At 41.8% G+C, this 17,699-nt stretch overlaps 1 protein-coding gene, 1 long non-coding RNA gene and 1 pseudogene across 4 annotated transcripts in view; all 3 read right to left on the reverse strand.

Moving 5' to 3' along the window:
* Positions 1-6,515: 6,515 nt before the first annotated feature.
* LOC141766868 (uncharacterized) lies at positions 6,516-11,514 on the reverse strand (annotated as a pseudogene).
* Positions 11,515-13,582: 2,068 nt separating this feature from the next.
* Positions 13,583-17,699, reverse strand: part of LOC141765528 (uncharacterized) — a 90,524-nt gene continuing 86,407 nt past the window's right edge. Inside the window, exon 2 of the long non-coding RNA XR_012593523.1 lies at positions 13,583-15,063. This is a non-coding gene — a long non-coding RNA (uncharacterized LOC141765528). The remainder of the gene's footprint in view (positions 15,064-17,699) is intronic.
* The window catches only part of LOC141765508 (synaptic vesicle glycoprotein 2B-like), a 60,222-nt gene continuing 56,105 nt past the window's right edge, over positions 13,583-17,699 (reverse strand). For all 3 annotated transcript variants that reach the window (XM_074631529.1, XM_074631530.1, XM_074631531.1), the window contains one exon: positions 13,583-17,597. In XM_074631529.1, coding sequence (XP_074487630.1) covers positions 17,414-17,597 — 184 coding nt within the window. In that variant the 3' untranslated portion in view covers positions 13,583-17,413. The remainder of the gene's footprint in view (positions 17,598-17,699) is intronic.

The following is a 17,699-nucleotide window of genomic DNA, read 5'->3' on the forward strand; positions in this document are numbered from 1 at the left end:
CTCAAAAGTCATTCATAGTTGTCTAGACGGGGCAGTGATATTATAAATATCTTTCAGAAGTGTAATGGATGAATAGACCACACTTCTTTGTGCCCTTTGACAAGGTTGTGGCGTGCGTGATTATTTCAACCTTCTTTCAGCTGCTTCGGCGGTGTGAAACAGACTCAAGAGGAAGTAAAAAAATAAATATAAAAACATAATTCAAAGCGGTAAACTTCCACACCCGCTGTCCTTCCTTCATGTGTCGGTTTAAACTGTGTTGTTTTTAGTCTGGATTATGATTTCAATCAGGAGAGGCTCGTATGAATTGAATGATGATTTATTACAAAGTGCACAAATTATGAATAGCACATTCTTTGGCGATTTAGACCCGATGTGAAATAATAAAGGGGAAGTGAAGCTGTAGTAGGATGTAGAATTATTCCCCCCGGGTCTAGACACTGGTGGTGGTGGTGGTGAAGACTGATGCAGATCCGATGAATGAAGTGGAGCAGGATTACTCTGATGTGATGAATCTGGAGGTGATGGGGTGGTGGAGGGTCGCGTCCGTTAGTGCTGAATGCTGACACTGAAAATGCATAGAGGAGAATGTTTTTTTAAACTTTTGACAGCAGCATGTGATTGGTATAGGGAGATATGGCAAGCTCTGATTGGTCACTGAAAAGAGAGACGCCCATAATCAGCTGACATATTAATAGCCCATGAGAGAGAGACCCAGAATGAATGAGCTTGCACCCCTAGTCTTCCTGACTGAATTTACGCATGAGCTTCATTTCAATCAGGAAAGACTCGTATGAATTGAATGATGATTTATTACAAAGTGCACAAATTATGAATAGCACATTCTTTGGCGATTTAGACCCGATGTGAAATAATAAGGGGGAAGTGAAGCTGTAGTAGGATGTAGAAATATTCCCCCAAAGAACATGGAATAAATACAATGATTTATTGCCTATGAATATGAGGTTAAGACGTGCACGCCTCCTTACCTTACAGCATCTGGGAAATTTAAGCAGAATAAAGTTAATTAGAAAAAAATATGATAACTCACATGGTATGAGGTAAAGATAGAACATGATATGGATATAATATCAAGACCAGGTGATTGTGGTAACCTAAGAACAGTGCTAGAGTGGAGTCGAGAAAGACCGTGCAATATAAGGTTGCATGCGAGTGCAATAGGTGGGTTAATGATATACATGATAGCAATTAAATTATGAAGGCACGTTAGCCTACTATGAATGATGTCGAATCAGACTAGTGTAATGTGAGATCTCGATAGACCATTTCAATTTGAAGGCCTAGTGGACCATGTTGAGACGTATGTCATGCTGACGATGAGAGATGCTGGTCACGGACCTTGTTGAGAAGCAGGTCAATCTGACCATGAGACGCGCAGGTCACAGACCATGCTGAACGCCGGTCATGCTGACCATGAGACACGTGAGTCTTGGACCTTTTTTGGGACGAAGGTCATGTTGATGATGAGAGCCGCTTGAGACGCAGGTCATGCTGACCATGAGACACGTGAGTCTCGGACCTTATTGGGATGAAGGTCATGTTGATGATGAGAGCCGCTTGAGACACAAGTCATGCTGACCATGCTGACCATGCTGACCAAGGTCCGTGACCAAGGTCACGGACCTTGTTGAGACGCCCGGCCACACGGACCAATGTAATTTGGTGGTCGCTGCGGGTCAGAGTGATGATTAATGCATCAAGTTAAAAAGACCATTAATGCACGGCACCCAAATGAATAGCTACATAGAATAGAGTGAAATGTGATGTCAAGATGATCGTCGTGGCCGTTCTAGTGTAAATAAACATTGCATAGTGTGATTAATGAAATGAGTGAAATAGTTTGAATAAGGTGGTGCCAGTGTAGCAGTAGTCCTGAGAGATGAAGTATAGTATTTGAAGAAAGCATAATAGAATAAATAACCACCACCACCAGTTATATGAATGACTTACCGAAATCAAGGTTTTAACGATCTTTGATTTGCGAGTATGGTGTTGACGTCAGGGCGAACGTAGGAGGTATAAGCAGACGAAGACCATCGCCCCATTTTTTTGAAGTGTAGTTGAAGAAATGCCTTGGTTTGCAGCAGATGTTGCTGCCCCTATTCTAAAAGAATGCCCTGAATAATGCTGAGTGGATAATCCGGCTTTAGTGATGATTATCTCGAAATGATAAATGAACCAAGATACATAGGAAGATTATCAGGTGTGAGAAATAATGGAGAGGTAGAACTAGTACTAGATCTAAGTTGCATGTATTTAATCATTGATTTAAAGGGGCAAAACTGAGAGGCTAGGCGAGCCACGAATACTGAACATGCACCTCCACTTTTGGAGTGCTTAAGAAGTAAGCTATAATGACTAGGGTGAAAAGCAAGGTCCGAAAAAGTTATATCTCTATTAGGGTCGAACGTTTTGGAGGCTGTTGTAAATTCGCCACATCTGAGAAATGCATAAAAAGCTAACAGGAAAACAGTATCGAGTAGAGCATCAATGTATGGGGAGAAAACTCCGGATCTGAGTACTGTCAGAATCTTGTGCAATATAGAAAGTGTAATGGGCCATCTACTGTCGGGAACTGAAGGAGAAGCTTTAGAAATACCTTTTAGAAGTAATTTGATAGCTGAATTAGAAAATAGACTATTAAAAGAGGGATCATAACATCTAATGTTAAACTGAATACCGGCAAGCAAACTGCGAATGTACGGAGGTTTGAATTTACAAACATCAACGCAGTAGCAAATGAAGGCCCAAACAGTATTTATGAACACTGGATTTAGTGGCATGCCGACAGAAACACCAACAGAGCAAAGGTGTTCCAGGCAAAATCGTATGTCTTTAAAGTGGAAGCAGCTAAACCTTTCCTCATATATGTTTGAGCTGACGCCATATATTTAGACATGTTGCTCTGATTTAGAAGAGAGCAAGAGCTTGGAGAGGGGGCACTGATACTGGTACTGGGTTGGCGTCTGGACAGATGCTCCTGAAAATCTGAAATTTGAAGCGAGATAGTGAATCAGCTAGTGAATTGAAATGACCAGGCACGTGACGGGCTGTTTAGTTTAGTTTAGTTTATTAGTTTATTATATCGTGGACAATCCCAATTAATTGACTGTAGCAATAACAGTAAAAAGGGCAGCTTTAGCCAACATGGCTAATATCCAGCTGTAGTCCCCTGCCCGATGACAATAGGCACCCTAAAAAGAACAATACATTACAACACATTGATTAAAAGGAAAGAGTTAAGACAGAGGAGAAACAAGATAGATCAATAAAGATAAAAGAGAACAGTAAAACATCAGTACAATCATGCAGAGACAGCACATATAATCAAAACATACAATAAAACATCAGTACAATCACATTCAGGGATGCAGACAGACAGCACGTATAGACAGGCAGCATCCATGATCATGACGCAAATAACACACAGCCATATGTTAGTGTATGCAGGTGTAATTGTTGGCAAACCATGTTTTTAACTTGGATGTAAAAGTGGAGTATGTATGTATATCTTTAATATGGGTGGGAAGTGAGTTCCAATTTTGTAGTGCTCTAACAGAGAATGATAACTGACCAAATGTGCTTTTCCTGAATGGGACCGATAAGTCACCACGTGTGGCTTCTAGTGATCTGACTAGTATTATTGCGTCAGTTTATGAATGAATTAAGTGGAGGAGGAGCTAAATTATGCAGGATTTTAAAGACCAGACAGATGTTCCTGTAATTTATTACATCTTCCCAGCTCAGAAGTTTGTGTTTGCGTAGGATGGTACAATGATGTGAGCTGTTCGGTTTCTGGTCCAAAACTTTAAGGGTTTGCTTGTACAGGGTTTCCAATGGCTTCAGTGTTGAGCCATTGCTTTGTCCACAGCTTGTGAGGCAGTATGTTAGATGCGACATGATCATGACATTCACATATAATTTGGCGGCATTAAAAGTCATTGTGTTTCTTATATATTTAAAATTCGCTAAACTAAACTTAACTCTTTGACTTACTTTTTTTATGTGTGTTTTAAAGGTTAGATTGGAGTCAATAATGAATCCCAGATATTTGACCTCTGACACAATATCAATATTATCACCTGAGATTGTTATATTCGGCACGATGTTACATTGCCGTTTAGTAAAGAACATTCCTACAGTTTTTTTTGGATTAAGTTGGAGGCAGGAGCAGTTTAGCCATTTAGAGATCTGCTCTAACGCTGAAGTGAGTTTAGCAGCTGCCAACTGCTTTGTCCTGGCATGCACATATATCACAGTGTCATCCGCATATAGCTGGGTTACCACATCGGGACAGACAGATGGCAGGTCATTGATATATAAAGAAAACAGTAGTGGACCGAGTATTGACCCTTGTGGTACTCCAGTGTACAACTCAAGAGCTGGAGAAAGTTGGTTGTTAACAATAACATGTTGACATCTACCAGTCAGGTAAGATTCAAACCAGCTAAGTGCTAATGGGGAAAAGTTGAAAGTGGACAGTTTGGCCAGAAGGACCTTATGGTTGACTGTGTCGAAGGCTTTGCGCAGGTCTAAGAACACTGCACCAACAGTACCTCCTTTGTCGACCATTGCTCGGACCTTTTCTAAGAAAAGGCAGTTGGCTGTTTCAGTGGAGTAGTTGGCCCTAAAGCCAAACTGCATGGGATGAAGATTAAATTGACTAGTATTCAAGAAAGAGACAAGCTGCTCTGATATCCACTTTTCAGCAACCTTGGATACTACAGGTAAAATGCTAATTGGGCGGTAGTTACTGATGTTCTGGGGGTCATCTGATTTAAAAATAGGAGATACGATTGCAGTCTTCCAGGCACTTGGAAATGCTCCCTGCAATATTGATACATTTATGATTTGTGAAATAGGACAAGCTAGATGGTCTTTCAGAGATTTGAGTATTGCTGAATCCATCCTGTATATATCCTTGGCCATTGAAGTTTTAAGAGAATTAATTATTGCCTTAGTTTTTAGTTCAGAGATGGGTTGAATAAAAAAAGAGGTCTTACTATTATCAGTTTTAATAATGTTTTCTGTTACTAAAGGAAAAGTTTGTGCAATCTCAGCCACAGAGTCAATAAAATATTTATTAAAGGCTGAGGCAATTTGTGCTGGATCTTGTATTAGCTTGTCATTTATTTTCAGCTCTAACTGTTTCTTAGGCCTGTGGTTGATTCCCATTAAGTTCTTAATTTGTTCCCAAATCAGTTTAGTGTTACCTTTAGCCTCATTAATAATTGTTATAAAAAAGTTGGCTTTGGCATTTCTAATGGCTTTTGTAACTTTGTTGCGTAACGAAGTGAACCTATGCCTATCAATAATTGATTTAGTTTTCAGAGCTCTTTTCAGTGAGAGATCTCTTTCTTTCATCAAGTTAAATATATCATTATTGAGCCAGGGAAGTGTGTTGTTTTTATTTTTTCCCCTGTTTTTGACTTTTCTGGTGAACTCCTTGACTAAATTGCCTAACTTGGTTGCAAACAATCTACAGTCTGCTTCAACATTGTTCCTAGTTAGTATATCTACCCAATTGGTCTGTTGCACTGCTCTTTCAAAATTTACAAATTCTCTCTTCGGGATTCTAAGTTGTTCCATAGGTTTGAGAGAATGATGGAAACGCTTCTTTGTGAGTTTTCTGGACATTAATATTAAATTATGGTCAGATAGACCAGTAATGAAATTAAATGTTTTAACAACTCTCCCGGGCTTATTGCTGAATATTAAGTCTATCTGTGTCTGGGAAGACGTAGTTATTCTGGTTGGTCCTTCTGTGATTTGCATAAAATCTAAACTATCCATTATCTGTTTAAGGGCTTTCCTATTTGTCTTGTCAAACCAGTTACAATTGAGATCCCCAAATAGTATTACTTCTTTTTTGAAATCACATGCTTGAAGCAGTTTTTTAAATGTGGTGTAGAAATCATTATTAGAAGAAGGTGGACGATATACAACAATGAGCATGAAGGACATTTCAGGAGAGAGCATTACATTCAGTCCAAGACATTCTAAGTCATGATTAAAAGGCCAGCATATTTGTTGACATTTAAAATGATCTCTGATATAAATCATGACCTCACCCCCTCTGCCATCAGATCGATCTTGTCTAAAGATTTTGTAGCCTGGCACATGCAATGCAGCTGATGGAGAGTTGCTGTGTAACCATGTCTCTGACAGGCATAACAAATCTAAATTAGAGTTGTAAAGAAGATGATGGACTTGATCAGCTTTAGGGGTGAGGCTACGAATGTTAATATGTCCTCCAAAAACACCCTTGGGTTTATGTTGCTGATCCCAGATCACTAGAGATTGATTAACAGTTCTGAAGAAGTTTAGTTTGCGTTGTTTTTTTAAAACAGGGTTAATACTGGTTTTGTGCGCATGGAGGTTTTTCCTACTGACGTGATGACTTTGAACACAACACCCGACCTCCGGGTCTGCTGGACAGCAGGAGTCAGTCAGGTTAGAGACGTGTTGCGGGAAAGCAGACACTTTTCCCATGGCTACCGCGGCTTCCCCTTCGCCTTGCGCGCCCACAGGTGGTCGATCCCAGTCTCCAACACTCCTGTCGCCCACGCCAACAGCGCCCAGCGCCCCAGGTCTCCGCTCCCCTGCTCCGACAGATCCACCTCCCAGCCGGCGCACCTCCACCAGCCTGTCCTCAGTCCCCGGACAACAGACGTGAGGCAGCAAATTAGGTTGGTGTATGAATTCAATCACCGTGCTTTCACTGTGATAACTACGTACCTGAGAGAAAGGAATACTGCGTTTCTCGTCTTTGTTGAGGGTATTTCCAGTGTTCGGGCCTGGGCACTGGTGTATATCTCCAGATAGCAGCAGGTAAAGTGTGATGATGATGAGATTGTTATTTTGCTGTTTGCTGCGGACTACACTATTGCGCTTGTGTTGGTGTTGGCCGGCAGTGAAAACAAATGCTTGCATCAAAGTACATTTGCTGTAGCCAAAATGCTTAATAGTGTCTCGATGCACAGTGAGGTTACAAGGAGCTTCCTTTGCATTTAAAAAAGGACCTGTGTCTAAGAAGTTTAAAATAAATCCAAATGTTAAAAGCGCTAGGAGAGCTCCTATCGCACCTGACCTGCCGGCTGCCGCCATCTTGAGTAACCAAAAGTGAAGTAACGAGATAGTGAATCAGCTAGTGAATTGAAATGACCAGGCACGTGACGGGCTGTGATGATGAAGTTGTGAATGACGGAGGACCACGTGATGCTTCTCATGAAAGGCATGATATCTTTCAGGGGGGAGTGCCCTCTATTGATAATGCCGACAACTGCAATATTGTCGCACAGAACGGTGATGCGTTTGCGTTTCCAGTGATGACCCCAGACATGACAAGCTACAGCGACTGGATAAATCTCGTAGAGCGCTGAGGACGAATCGAGCTGGGAGAAGGAGGGAGGCCAGTGGCTTGCGAACCACTCACCTTGAAAGAACCCCCCCAAAACCCACGGATGGAGCTGCATCCGTGAAGAAGTTTAGTGCATCGGAGGAGTGCACCAGCTCATCATAGAAGAAAGTTACGCCATTCCAATGATCGAGCACCAGAGACCAAAACTGAAGGTCGGAGCGGCACCCTTCATCTAGGGAGATGAGATCGTGCAATTGAGGCACGGAATACGCCATGTCTAAAATTCTGGAGATGAAAGAGCGCCCTTGCGGGATGACGCGCATGGCGAAGTTGAGATGACCGAGGAGGGAGAGTAACTGCTGCTTAGTTATGTTTTCGGTCGCGCAAAAAGACTTTGTGATATCTCGGATGCGCTGCATTTTTTCGACTGGGAGGGACGCTTTCATCTCGATGGAATCAAGAGTAATGCCCAGGAACTCCAGACGTGTGTCTGGACCAGTGGTTTTCTCTTCTGACAGGGGAATGCCGAATGAGCTGAGACATTGTTTCAGTTTAGGCAGAGAGCCGTATTTGTCGTGTGGTGGATCTATCAAAAGAAAATCATCCAGCAAATGGAGGACGGAGGGAACTTTAACTCTGTTTAGCAAAATCCAGCAAAGTGCTTCGGAGACTTGGTTGAATATGAATGGGCTGCTCCTGCACCCAAACGCACCCCAAAATAGAATTTGGAATTCCACCTGATGCTGAAAAGATGCCACTGAGAAAGGTGGATTGGAAATATTTTTAAATGCGTTTGTGATATCAGCTTTGGAGAGTCGTGCGCCTTGACCAGCTAGTTTTATTAGCTTAATAGCGTTGTCGACGGAAGCATAATGAAGGGAAAATGGCTTGGGTGGAATGAGGCTGTTGATGCTTGAATATGGGCCGGAGCGGGGTGCGGACAGATCAGAAATTAGTCTTTTCTTCCCTGAATATTTCCTGGTGGCTATGCCTAATGGATTTGTGCGAAACACTGGGAAAGGAGAGGACTTGAACGGGCCGATTACATATTTTTTAGTTACCTCTTTCTCGAGCAGCTGAGAAGCTGTTTTTGCGTCATTTAAAGCGGACTGCAAGTTTTTTGCTACGTAAGTGATAGTTGGAGATGAAAGGACCCCGACCCGAAAGCCTTGAGACAGACCCGTGAGGAGATGGTCTACGAACACAGAGTCAGGATGAGAAGACAGCTCTGATGCAAGTAACTGTACATTTATTGGTGTGGAGAGATGCTGGTTTAGAATGTCTTGGAACCACGTCGTTTCCACTGATTTGGAGGAAACCTGGATCGAATGCGCCGGGGGCACACTGACCGGGGGTGAGCATCCTTGCAGCTGCTGCAGATGTGAAGATATTTACAATTTGGGAATGTACAGACATTTACATTGAAATTATTGCAGATTTGTGAGTTATTGATATATTGCACCTCGCGGCCAGCGGAGTCGGTGTGCTTGATCCTCTCGTGCTGGAGGGGGAACTGCTGAGGTTGAAACGGTACTGTGGGACAGAGGGGGGATGTGTGTCCTGTATCCCCGCATGTTATGCAAGAAATGACTTGAGCTCCGCCAGCGATTATCACCATTAGCTCTGTGTCCAAAACGGACCAGTCCATGCGGCTGTTAGACTGAGCAATGTAGAGTGCCGCTTTGCTGGAGAATGCTTTGTGATACTGGAAGAAGAGGTTTCTCCCGTATTTTAGATGGAGGTCGCCGATCAATGTGAGATACGCGTCTAATTCACGTCTCCTCTCAGGGTAGACGGAGCATATGACGTCGCGGTATACGCTGAAAGCTACCAGGAACTGCCCGATAGACAGGTCGCTGTTTAACCGGGGGTCTGAGGCTTTTAATACCGCCGATACGCTGCTTCCGATGGCTACTTTTTTTATCACACTCCGGGGATGACAGCAGAAGACTGACTAAGTTGATGTCTTTTCCTTGAAGGATTTTGGATCTTAGCCGCGAGGAAATATTTGCTGCCAGAGGAATGTATGGCCTACCTAGTGGAGGAACTTGGACGGCAGATGCCAAGGAATGTTGGGCTGAATCATTCGGCGTAGCTGTGGATGGTTGACTGAGCAGGAGCGTATGTTGCAGCATGGCAGCCTGAGCGGCATCGAAGGTTGCTGAAGATGCGGCGGTGGCTGATGCATGTTCCAGGGATTGTAGCCGTGCGTCGATTGTTTGAATGGAGTTAGCCAGGGACTGCAGGGTGGAGATCAGAGTGATGTCTGTGTTTGAGGGGCCTGGAATGGCCGCTGGAGAAGGATTTCGAACTGTTGGATTTCTTGACTTTGCCTGAGGGGCTTGGGAAGGGCCTGATTTTTTGGCCCTTTTACGCCCTTGAGCCGGCGCTTTCGGAGGATTAGATGGAGCCGCTGGTTCGAGACTTGGAGAAGGGGACTGCTCACCCGGATTTCGGTTGACTATGTGCGTCGCCAGTTCTTGAAGCTGGGACACATGCAGACCTGGAGCAGGAACGATGCTGTGATCATGGAGCAGACTCGTGAGGGCTTCTGGATCGTTTGCTGGGGATGCGCAACGCATAGCCATGCGAGTGCTCCTTCGCCGCCCGTCCAATGGTGTGGGAGCAGGCTCCGGTGGGACATTAGCGCCTAAGTCTGGCTCATCTAGAAATGGATCGAGGTCATAATCCGCCATCGACTTGAGAAACAACAGCAGGAAGCTTACACAGGTAAGGATGATTTTTCCCATTCGCATTCGCGTCCGTTAGTGCTGAATGCTGACACTGAAAACAGCATAGAGGAGAATGTTTTTTTAAACTTTTGACAGCAGCATGTGATTGGTATAGGGATATATGGCAAGCTCTGATTGGTCACTGAAAAGAGAGACGCCCATAATCAGCTGACATATTAATAGCCCATGAGAGAGAGAGAACCAGAATGAATGAGAATGAATGAGCTTGCACCCCCCAGTCTTCCTGACTGAATTTACGCATAAGCTTCATTTAAACTTCTTCATATGTGTGTAATAATATCATACAATCACCACACTGAGCTCTGATTGGTCAGTAGGAGGTACTTTTATAGGAGTTGATCTCTTATCTGGAACATAACCTGCTCCGGAGCAGGTTAACTGCTCAGCATCCGTTACCATGGCAATCTGCCCCAGTAAGAAGTGATCCACCTTCGTAGGACAGAAAACCCTGAGTTAACCCTGAAGTTACCTCGCTAACTGCAAATCCTGCTTTGTAGTATGGGCCTCTGGAGTCCGAATGTTTTTTTTTTATCTCTCATTAGAACTGAGTTCAGTGCTCTGAGACTAAATAACATCCACAATCATAAACATCTAATTTGAACCATCTTTATCTAATGACCATTAAGATAAGATAAGATAAGATAAGATAGAACTTTATTAATCCCGAAGGAAATTCTTGTGCCAGAGATTGCTCAAAATTACAACAAAATTACAAGTTCAAGTGTATAAAATAAAAAGTACTATTTTCTAGCACCATTGCCTAATAGAGTAAAATACATTTAGTCAAATTAGTAAATAAGATAAGTAAAATAAAAAAGGTAAAGTAAGCTAAAAAAACAGAAAAAGAAGTAATATTGCACATGAGGCGTTCTGCGGTGCACCTCGGTGGTCTCGGTCTACAGCTGAAGTTGCTCTGGTATGACTCCAGGCTGGTGTTCTGTGGTGCACCTCGGTGGTCTCGGTCTACGGCTGAAGGTGCTCTGGTATGACTCCAGGCTGGCGTTCTGTGGTGCACCTCGGTGGTCTCGGTCTACGGCTGAAGGTGCTCTGGTATGACTCCAGGGTGGCGTTCTGTGGTGCACCTCGGTGGTCTCGGTCTACGGCTGAAGGTGCTCTGGTATGACTCCAGGGTGGCGTTCTGTGGTGCACCTCGGTGGTCTCAGTCTAGGGCTGAAGGTGCTATGGTATGACTCCAGTGTGGCGTGCAGGGGATGAGAGGCGTTGTCCGTAATACTGAGTAGTTTCCTCACCATCCTCCTCTCCTTTCCTGATGAGCTTGTTGAGTCTGTTAGCGTCGGCTGCCTTCACCCTGCTGCCCCGGCACACTACAGCGTAGAAGATGACGCTGGCCACCACCGACTGATAGAACATCTGCAGCATGGTTCTGCAGACGTTGAAGGATCTGAGTCTCCTGAGAGAAAACAGGCGGCTCTGACCCTTCTTGTACAGAAGCCCAAAATGTCTGCCCTTCCAAAGTAAATGTGCTATTGTGTTCAATTTGGGCTTTTTGATTAGATATATTGTATTTTATTGGTTTGCTGCCTACATACAGCTGCATGTGTATTTCATCAGAAACAAATCCAGACAAATGTTAGTGGATTGATGAACTCCTTTTATTGGTCTGATTTATCCACAGCCACAAATACACACAGTAACAAACAGAAATGAAATCAGACAATAAAACATTCTGCACTAAAGGAACTCTCCTCTAGCGATGAAAAGGAAGACAATTTTTTATTTTTTTTTTACCTCTGCTTTACAGCAATGTCAGACACATACAACAGGTCCAAATAAATAAATAAAAGTATGACTTAATAAAAATATACACTGTATTCATAAGCCATTTAACATGGTACTGTACTGTACATCCCCACACTGCAAAAAAAGCTTCCAATCTTCAAACTCTGGGATGGTTGTTACAGCGCAAGAGGACAGAATCTGTTCATCATCTGGGGCAGAACAGGAAAACTAACATGGCTGTGAATGCCTCCGAGTGGAAGTTCAGTTTCCCACAGGGGCAATGTCAAAGTTACCGCTAGGCTACCGTACAAACAGCTCTTTAGGTAAGCTGGCTCCCTCCGTTACTTGTCCCTGACACTTTCAGTCAAATGACAGATTTGTATGCAAGAAAATAACATACTGGCAATATAGCAAGCAGTGAAGTTAAATTAAAGGACACCTACATTATTATACCCTTGCATTAACTTTTATTAAAGGGACTTGTTGATTTTTTAAATTTTATCCAAGTTTACAAGAACGGCATGTCACTGAGGTTTGAATACTAAAAGGTGCCAGTATGTTTTAAACCAAGGGCTTGTCAGATGGTCACACCCCCTCCTCACACCTTTTCAACAGCAAGGTTTGAATTTCCCTCTCAAGCTCCCTCTATCAACTTCTTGCATAACTTTGAGTTCTAACAGCCGTGTATTTAGAGACTCAGTGGCCGTACGCAGCTCAGTTAAAGCTCATCTAGACCGAACAGTTTCTTTTTATTTCTATGAACCACCGCACTAAACCAGATGGAAGAAATGTCACCGAAACAGCCAATGAATATTTCTGAGTAGTGAGCAAAGCCATAAGAACAGCAGAGGAAGGTGCTCATGCGGTCAGTAACAACAGAACCAGTCTCTTTGAAAGACACAGACAAGCAGTAGCTTCTCACTGTTGACACAACATCAGACGTGTCACGATCATTTCTATCTGCGTCGAAGTGCTGCTGTTTCTTTCCTTTTTGTGATAAACGGACACAATCTAGACCCAGACCATTTTACACTTATGTTACACCACGTTATGTTGAAGACACATTGAAACACAGCCAAGAGAAAACATTAGACAAATATGCACAACCCCCTCTGTAATAAATACGTATTCAACATCAAGCTGTACAAGAAAAATAAAGGAACAAATCCCTCATCCACACACTGGTACCGGAGCCTAGCTGGGCTTCTGTGGACGATTATTTTTGACAGTGAGAGGGTGTTAAGCCTCAGTGGTGGAAGTCTCTAAAAGAAAGAAAAGCAGTGCCTTAAAACTTGTCGAAACTATAGGTAATCGTAACTGATCAAAGCTGAAATGATTGTGAATGGATAATGAAGCTATACGTGTATTTGAAAGAATAAATGGTGGGTGACTTGGTTCCACAGCTGGTTCCACACTGTCTTTCATTCATCACTTGTACTGAAACTACCATTTATTATGTAAGGTGCAACACTTTCAATCATTCATTTAAAGGTCCCATATTGTGCTAATTTTCAGGTTTATACTTGTATTTTGTGTTTCTACTAGAACATGTTTACATACTTTAATGTTTAAAAAAAACTTTATTTTCCTCATGCTGTCTGCTTGCCTGTATTTACCCTCTGACTGAAACGGTCCATTTTAGTACATTTTAATGGAATTGCAACAGAATTGCGTTGCTAGGCAACAGCTTGGGTCCATGTTTACTTCCTGTCAGCTGATGTCATTAACATACACTGCAACAGGAAATAAACTAGGACCCATTTAGAATGTTTACGTTTAAAACTTTGAAATGGTCTACATATTGTAGATTTGTGACATCACAAATGGACAGAAACCACTGTTTCAAAAGCTCAGTTTCTGAATACGGGCTGTGTGTATTTCTCTGTGAATTAAGCGTTTCAATACTTTCACAGTATTTATATAGAACTTAAACCTGCTTTATAATATAGAAGCAATGAAAATGTCACTTTTTACAATATGGGACCTTTAACTTCAATCTTGGGTTGCAACACACATTTTATTTTATTATTTATCATTAACTGTTATTTCTCTTTAGGTTACCTGGCAAATGTAATTCTCATCACAAGCTGATGTATTCAACCTGCTTATTTTATATGAACATGCACTCGAAAAGTATAGATTTAAAATGACATAAGACAGCAAGCAAAACAGTGGATGTAAATAATCAATTATCAAAACTTTAATTAATTATAATAATTGCCTGTCTCTCAGTCATTTTACTATTGCTGTCATTCCTAAAGGCAAATCAAAAAGCTGACCCATGTACACAAACATTCCTCAATGAGCCTGCTGTCAACAGGAATCTAATATTCGCCGAGTTTGTTCGGAACACAAGTGACAAAATATACGTCCATGTCAGTGCAGAGATATTTTGATCCAGCACGTGTTTAGAAACTACCTCAAAGCCTTTTTAAACTTTGTATCTTCTCTATTCAACACATCTAGAAATACAAATGACACGTCATAGTTTTAGGGAGCAGTTTTATGTTGTTTTGGACAGAGCTAGATGAGCAGTTTCCCCAGTCAGCCGTAATTAATGAATCTCCTCCTTTTGACTTTATCATCTAGCACCTGGTTTCAATTCACCTTAATTTTTCTTCCATCAGTTAATTTTGTGTCCTTCACCTGCATGATACATGTCAGTTATGCTTGCATCAGGTCCTAATTTTTTTTTTCAATTGACAATATACCATCATTTTCCAATTCTAAAGCATTTTCATAATTTATTTTAAAGGTCCCATATCGTGCTCATTTTCAGGATCATACTTGTGTTTTGTGTTTCTACTAAAACATTTTTACAGGCTGTAATGTTCCAAAAACACATTATTTTCCTTGTACTGTCTGCCTGAATATACCTGTATTTACCCTCTGTCTTAAACGCTCCGTTTTAGTGCATTTCAATGGAATTGCAACGGAATTGCGTTGCTAGGCAACACTTTGGGTCCATGTTTACTTCCTATCAGCTGATGTCATTTACATACACTGAAACCAGGAAATAAACTGAGACACATTTAGAATGTATACGTTTAAAACCGTGTAATGGTCTAAATATTGTATGTTTGTGACATCACAAATGGTCAGAAATCAAACGTGCAATTTCTGAATACAGGCTGTGCGTATTTCTCCGTATATTGAGCATTTTGATAGTTTAAGAGTATTTATATAGCACTTAAACCTGCTTTATAATGTGAAAGACATGAAAATCTCACTTTTTACAATATGGGACCTTTAACATAGGGAAGGCAGTGTGTGATCCCAAGGCAGGATTTCTACTGTTCGTGCAAACAGGAAGACCGAATCAACTATGATTTCCAGTTTCTCCCACAAAATGCAATAATGCCATTAAATGTTTAGTCCCCGAACAAGTTTGAGTAGAAAAATGAGAGGGGGGGGTAAAATTCATTGTAAGTTGATTTAAAAGGAGAAAGAAAGAGAATAACATCAACACACTCAACAGACCAAATGTTATCTAATAGGGCCTTTGTCTATACATCGCTGTCATCGCGTTCCAGTACAGTTTTACTCAGATGTACTGCATGTTGTCTGTGTAAATCAGGCCAACTGAGGGTGTAGTTTGCCTGTATTGATGGCTGGAGGATGTTAATATCAGACCAACTCCAGAGGAGAGGTGATAGCGCTCATGCAGAACATACAGAACGAGAGGAACTGTTGGACTTCGACACACAATTAAGTCGTGGTTTCACTTCGAGTTCCACCACCGCAGTATTCATCGCTATTAAGCCTCTATGTTAGTCTGATGCAATGAGATGTTAAAAACAGCTTGTGAAATGATACGGCAAAAGCTATCACATCCAACACCAACAATCATAGGAGGTAAACATGGGGTTGCACTCAGGGACTAAACTTTCAGTTTGTTCAGAGGTTGCCAGTTACAGGAAGCAACTTCTTAAAGAACTCCAAAATTACTTTAAGTCAATCTTGTATGTGTATTTTTACTCGTGCACCTATTTTGTAATTACCATAAAGAATAAATTGAAGTTTTGTTTATTTCATTAGTGTGGCAGACTGATGAGGTCTATACTGTAATTTGGTTGGTGCAATATCTTTGTGAGTGGTCACTGAAAGTAGTTTGTAATATCACTTCAAATCAACTAGCTCAGCGGCCCCATCTGTGAGTTGAGCACTCCCTACGTTACTCTGTGAGGTGATTGGAATCATGGGTATTGTATTGATGAGGTTGCTGTGAGTTGCAACAGTCTGGCCATTTGTCAACACCAAAGCTGACGCTAGTTAGATCCCCTCTTTTCTATAATGCAGGACGCAACACAACACTGACTATTGACTCAGCCGGTGTTGAAATAACATAAACAGAAAGTAATGTTAACGCTAACGTTAGCAAGTTTAGGCTAACTAACTTCCACATTCCGAGAGAAATATGCAGTAAATGTAACAGCACAATGGGTGCTCCCAAATGTTGAATGTCCTAAACCACTAACGGTACGTGACAGCACCATATGGACTGGAAAAAGGGGAAAAGAAAAAAAAATGTAAACACCCACCCAGAGTCTTGAAGCTTCAACACCATTGCTGCAAATATGTACAAAAACGGATTTATTCTTTTTTTAAAGATGGAAAAGTGAGCATAATATCTGCAGCATAATTAGTTTATATGTCCAAAATGACCAAATAATTGGAAAATATATCCTTTCTTAAAATCATACGTGATAATTCTAAGTTGATTTTGTATAACTGACCACAGATACCAATCGGTACAGTATCATCATCATCATCAAGCCAGGACTAGAAGTCATCAGTAACGGTACCAGACAATTGTTGATAACTGACAATTGGACGAGCTGAATGGAGTCATTAGTCGGCCACATCTGTTAATGACAACATTGCTAGAATTATGTTTTCAAGTAGAAGTAGTGCACAAAGTAGAGGAGAACTTTAACTTCCAAGGACTCCAAACTCCAACAACAAGCCTCTTTCACAATTTCAACACACAGGCGGATATTTGCTAAAACAAAGTGTCACAGAAAACATTTGGCCAGGATCTGACATCAGTCCCCATCATGCATGGAAGTACTGGTAGAAAGACAACAAGCAGGGGATATGATAGCCAGTTAGATCATCTGATTTAAGCCCCAGATTGGATTTACACAAAAAATAACATTCTTCACGCACATCATCATCATCGTCATCATCATCATGTGCTTAGTAAATCCACATGATGATGATTGCATCATTAAAAGATTCACATGTTCTTGAACAGAAATAAACACATTTGCTCTTTGACCCTTGTGTACACCTAAGCCCCTCTACCTGCCATCACTAGTGGAAGGATCCCCTCCGCCCCCCTCTCTAAAGCCTGTACACAACCAAAGTGGTTCACATGAATAAAATAAGAGCTTGGCATTTTACATTTATAGGTATGAGCTATTTCTATTCTTCTTGTTTTCTTTCAATTGCAGAGTGAAGTGAAATCCAATTCAAAAAGCTTCCAACATATGTTTTGGCCCCTTTATGACTCTCGCCCCCCGGATCTCACATGACCTCATTGGAGGATTTTCTCTCGCGTGTCAGGTAGTTTGAGGGCCACCAGGCCGCCGCATACTAGTGCTGCGAAGGACAGCAGGATGGGGACGGCTTTGGTGACGCCCACGAAGCTGGGGAAGATGGAGCTGCCGAGCACCGCCGCCAGCTTACACAGAGCGTTCAGCACGCCGAATGCCGTGGCCCTTAGAGACAGAGACATGACATGAGCACTGTATTCAAACTGAAACTGTCACTACCGTCGGTATTTTCAATTTGAAGATCTTTAAACGTGACATTTTTGTCAG

This window comes from Sebastes fasciatus, chromosome 4 (genome assembly GCF_043250625.1).
Source record: "Sebastes fasciatus isolate fSebFas1 chromosome 4, fSebFas1.pri, whole genome shotgun sequence".
NCBI lineage: Eukaryota > Metazoa > Chordata > Actinopteri > Perciformes > Sebastidae > Sebastes > Sebastes fasciatus.